This window comes from Camelus ferus, chromosome 8 (genome assembly GCF_009834535.1).
Source record: "Camelus ferus isolate YT-003-E chromosome 8, BCGSAC_Cfer_1.0, whole genome shotgun sequence".
Lineage (NCBI taxonomy): Eukaryota > Metazoa > Chordata > Mammalia > Artiodactyla > Camelidae > Camelus > Camelus ferus.
The window spans coordinates 28,046,460-28,051,947 of NC_045703.1; the positions used below are offsets into that span (position 1 = coordinate 28,046,460).

The window sequence follows — 5,488 nt, forward strand, 5'->3', positions numbered from 1 at the left end:
TCTATAATAATCCAAAGTTACACAGCGTCAACATACAAAATGGCTTTTCTATGACATAAAAGTATCTGTTATCGTCTCTTCTGCTTGACATTCTGAGGACATTTCTACTATGTGAGGCTCTTCAAGATAAGCACCTTGCTTATCTCTCTAGTGTCCTGTACCACAATTTATGCTCCAGAATCACTAAACCACTCTGAAAGTCTCCCCTTCCCCCCACCCATCCTTGGATCTCAAAGATGAGGAGAAACCAGCAAAGGTGCCTGAGAAGCCTTGCCCAGTGAAGAGGTGTTCAGAAAGCCGAGTGGAGAGGGTCGTTTAAGGAAGTCAGATGCTGCTGACAGGGAAGATAGTTTTTCAAATAAGGGCAAAAGCTACCAGTAGGCTTTTAAAAAACAAAAACCCCCAAACAGACAAAATCAAACAAAAGACTGGATCCAACTACACAGAAGTCTTTGGTGACCTTGATAGGAGCAGTTGCTGTGGCAGAGGGTGACAGAGAGAGTGGGAGTGAGGAAATGGAGATCCTGGGAAGAGTGAACTCTTTCAAATAGTTTTGCTACAGAGGACAGGAGAGAAACAGGGCAGTGGCTGGAGGGGGCAAGTGAGATGGCGGGAGGATTTCTGAGGGTTCTTTTTCTCTCTTTCTAAGAGCAGGGGAATCACAGCAAGTTTGTATGCCAATGAGAATGATTCAGTAGAAAGGAAAAGACTGAAGATGGAGGAGAAAACTGCTGAAAAATCTCCTGAGTAGGTGAGAGGGCATGAGATGGAGAACCCAGGTGCAGCGCTGGCCTTAGATGGGAGCAATGAATGTTCATCCCTGAAGCCCGGGTAGAGGATATAGGAAGGGAGGCTGATAGGAGGGAAACTTGCAAAAGTTGCTTTTCTAATAAAAAATCAAAACACATAGAAGAAAGTATTTGAAAGTTGGAAAAGTCCCAGAAATATCAAAGCTGATGGCCACCACACCGATATTACATAACTGTCAGCAGGCTAGTTAGGAGTGTTGCCTATCAGGGAAAAGAAAAAAAAAAAACAACTTCACATGTAATACTCACAAAAGTCACCTTTTACTTTTCCTGTCTTACATTTCTTTTCCACCTCTAAAGCACAGGTAAGCAATTATTCACTGAAATTCCCATGTGATTTGATTAACAGACGTGGGCAGTTAGCCATGTCGAATTTCAGCTGCTGTTTCAGAGCTGCAAAAAGGCTTCAGTCCTCTTCGAGGTACACAACCTGCAGGGCAAGGTTGTTTGAGCAGCTTTCTTGGTCACCTCAGTATCAACTGATTAGCCCTGGCTCACTGGTACTAACTAAACCAGCCCCAAATCCAGAATGCAGCTGGTAGGTAGAAACTGAGACCCTGCTTGGTGACACAAGTGAATGGAGGCCCTTAGGAGCTCCATCCCATGGGCAGAGGTGCCCAGTTTGGTTCAGAGCTGGAATGATTTGGAAAATCCTAAGTCTGCCATCACTTTCAGAGACTTTAATCTCACCTAAAGGAACCAAACTTTCTCATTGGCTGTATTTTTTTTTCTATTTTAAGATTATTCATTAGCCATTTATATGATCTTTGATTTTATGTCCAACAATAGTGGCCAGCTCCAGAAAAAGTCAGCCTTCACCTTTCAAAACAGGCATGTCTTTGCTTTCTCGTCAAAGGAAACAACTGCTCCCTATAGTTTACAGTCTTCTATTCATTATTTTATTTCCCCAAGCTACCATTTCAAGTATCTTTTGCAAAAATAATCACACGTTCTCAAAAAAGAATCCATGAGCAGGAAATAAAGAGGATAACTTGCAAAGAATACTACACAGTCAAGTCATAATAAACTACGATGTCTTAAGAACACTACATAAAAGTACAATGTTACAATATTATATGAAATAGCAGCCAAGAAAGTCCAGATCCACCCATTCTACTGAAATTAAAATGGACACAATACAAAGTGTGCACGTACATTCAAATAAATGAAAAGTTAACAGATCTAAACAAGGACAAAAGGTAAAAATTGCTCATGGATAAAATATTGCTTATTTCAGTCTGTAATCTTAAATTAGAACAAAAATATAAAATGACATAAAAATAATGACTGAACAGCAACTATATATGTGATGCACTGAAACAGACAGAAGTTGACAGCATGGGATCTACCTTCAAAGATCTTGAAATCAAGAAGATGAAAACACACACTGGTCATTGGGTATAAACCTACCACTTAAAGATACATCCTATAAAAACTAAATTATCTTCATGCTCAACGTAAATGGAATAAATAAAACGACACGCCCAAACAGTAGTAGCAATTATTACTTCAAAGCAAACAAAAAGGATAAAAATGTGGATTCCACGAGGCAATCATCATAAAGTCATTTCAATTCATTCTTAATAGAGCTTTCCAAAGTGAATCCAAGTCTTTCCCCAAACCTCTTCCCACAAAGAAATGTGTAAGTTATTCCTCACATTGTCTAGATTGGCACTGTCCAACAGAAACATAATGCAAGCCACATGTGTAACTCAAAATTTTCTAGAAGCCACTAAAATAAGAAGTGAAATTAATGCTAATCATATTTTACTTAATGTATCCAAATTATCATCAGGTCAATAGGTAATGAATATAAAATTATTAATGAGACATTTTACATTTGTTTTTTTCTTACTAAGTCTTTGACATCTATTGTATATTTTACACTAATTGCACATTCAATTCAGACCAACTACGTTCAATTGCTCAACAGCCACATGTGGCTAGTGGCTATTAGAGGCAAACCTCATTTTACTGTGCTTCACTTTACTGACCTTTGTGGATACTGCATTTCTTGCAGTTTGAAGGTTTGTGGCAACCATGTATTGAGCAAATCTCTCAGCGTCATTTTTCCAACAGTACTATTTTTAAATTAAGGTATGTGCATTGTTTTTTAGGCATAATACTATTTATTACACACTTAATAGACTACAGTACAGTGTAAGTATAATTTTTCTATACACTGGGAAATCAAAAAAAATTGTGTGATTCACTTTATTGCAATATTCGCGTTTTTGCAGAAGTCTGGAACCCAACCTGCGATTTCTCCAAGGTATGTCTAGATATAGGACAGCACAGGTCTGGATAGATTCACTTAGTTAAAAACAGCACCATTAAAAATTGAAGACTTAAAGCCAGTGAAACTGAACTTTATTTCCCTAATCCAAGAATTCTCCAAGTTTTTACATCCCCAAAATCTTTTTGAAGACTCTAAGAGATCCTTTCTTGTCCAGCTACCCATGTGAGGCTAGCTTTTCTTTACTCACTTCAAAAACCATATCGTGACAGGCTGACTGCAGAAATACATGAAAATTTAGCTGTCTTATTAAACTAGAAAGCAAAGAGATACGCAAAAGTGTAAAACAATGCTACTCTTCTCACTGAATTTTTTTGCTTATTTTGGGAAGTATAGTTATTTTTCACTGTAAGCACTTTGGGGATAGATCCCAGTCTCTGTCAGCTATACTACCTGTTTCAGTGCTTCACACATGCTGTTGTCTCTTGAGACATTATTTTTATGTCATTTTATATTATAATCCTGATTTAATTTTGTAATGTTAACACAACAGTTTATTGTATTTTTAAATGAATATTTAAAAGTTTCTATTCTAATTTCTAATAAGGTAAATATGGACAGCTATAACTCACAAAAACAAAAGCCCACTAATTATTAAGAGTGTGAAGAGATTTTAAGACCAAAACATTTGAGAACTGCTATCCTAATCTATCACACAACTCCTGGGGAAGAAAAGAGGAAGAAATGAAGCCGAACTCACAACACTTTCATATTTCTCTACAAATTCCACAAAATGATTCATTCTATCATTAATCTTAATTTTGTAACTGGATACGTATAGGAACAAAGAAACTCATCACGCATAATTCGTTCACATATGATAACTGTTACTGGGATAATCTGCATGTCTACACACAAGATCTTCAAAACAAAGACCTACGGTTAAATTAAACCATATATGGCAGTTTACTTAGAACGCTGAAGTTAACCGACCAATCATCCCAATTTTAAAGCAGTATTTTTGTCATTATTTTCTAAAGTTAAAGTAATTTGCAGATAATAATGAATCTTTCCAGCACTATAAAAACTGCATAGTATATATTTAAGGAATACAGTGCTCTCCAAGCTTTGTCAATATCCCTCAGCAGAAATTAAGATAACATTATTCCCATTGAGGATGGAGCATAACAGAAAAGTGTATTTTAACTGCTAAGAACAGAATGCAACAGCATAAATGGGGAAAGTACTATGTCCATACCCTTACATTCTGCTGCTTTGTCCACTGCACCACTAAAGAAAGTTGTTATTAGTGCGAGGGCAAATAAGAACTACAATAAAAATGCAAACTCTAAACTGGTATGAAAACATAACCACATCTCTAAAACCCGTGATGGACTTGAGAATATCACAAAGCTCCCAGAAGAGTGAACCAGAAAGTTAGCTGCAGATACAATTCTCAAGTCCCAATTTACATCTTAAGGTAGCATGGAAGCAATTCAAACTTAAGACTTTGTAAAAGATTAAAGCATATTATAGGTATTGCAATTTCAACAATTTTGGAAATAATATCTAAGATACTGTTTAAACCCTAAACAATTCCTTTGTGTTAACCAAAGACTTAGTCAATAACAAATGATATTTTAAAACTGATCCCTGATGAAACTATCTGAAGAGGAAAAAGAAAAAGGAAACGAGGAATGTATTTTGAAACTTACTTCTCATATTGACATCTATAGGATTTACACTTGCAGCGTGCACTTTGATAATGACTTCATTTGGATAGTGTATCATAGGTATAGCCATGTTCTGAGTAAATCGAAGCACTTCATTATTCCCGTATTTATCTATCACCCAAGCAGGCATGACACTGCTCCTTGGAGAGGTAGTACTAATTCTTCTAACTGAAGGCTTCTGCACAACTTGGCTTCTCCAGAAGCAAACCGCAGTACAGGTATTTCTAAGAACACAGGTCTTCAGAAACCCCATCGTTAACAGTGGTTGAATTGCGTGCCCTAATTAAAATGCACTTGGAGTGGATCAACCTCTCACCCCTAAATTCGGTCAAATTCTGCCAAACACACTGGGCGGCTTCAAAGTTGAGAATTCAGAAATGAAGTTAAACCAGCGGAGCAAATGAAAAAAGAAGAGTATGAAATTACTCTACTCTTCGCATCTGAAATGCTCCAATTAACGTTCCAGTCAGTATTCTGTACATGCTCCTCCTCCCTTACACCCCCCCCCCAACTTTAAAACAAAACACCCCTAGAACCCTGCCGGGTCCCGGGAGCCGTGGGCAGGACGAGCCCACTCCGCTGTGATCCACACGCCAAAGAAACAGCCGCTTCCAGAGTCCCGCCGCGACCCTAGCTCGCTCTCCTTCGCCGCGGACTTGCTTAGCGGTGCCAACCAATCGCGTGCAAAGATCATTTCCTTGGGCGGCAAT

At 37.9% G+C, this 5,488-nt stretch overlaps 1 protein-coding gene across 2 annotated transcripts in view; it reads right to left on the minus strand.

Annotated features, from left to right (window-relative positions):
- The window catches only part of RTN4IP1 (reticulon 4 interacting protein 1), a 128,913-nt gene that overhangs the window by 37,696 nt on the left and 85,729 nt on the right, over positions 1–5,488 (minus strand). The window contains exon 1 of one of the 2 annotated variants that reach the window (XM_006189431.3): positions 4,761–5,411. The exons of the other annotated variant lie outside the window; for it this stretch is intronic. Coding sequence (XP_006189493.1) covers positions 4,761–5,031 — 271 coding nt within the window. The 5' untranslated portion in view covers positions 5,032–5,411. Of the gene's footprint in view, positions 1–4,760; positions 5,412–5,488 lie in introns of those variants that run through there. 2 annotated transcript variants of the gene reach the window in all.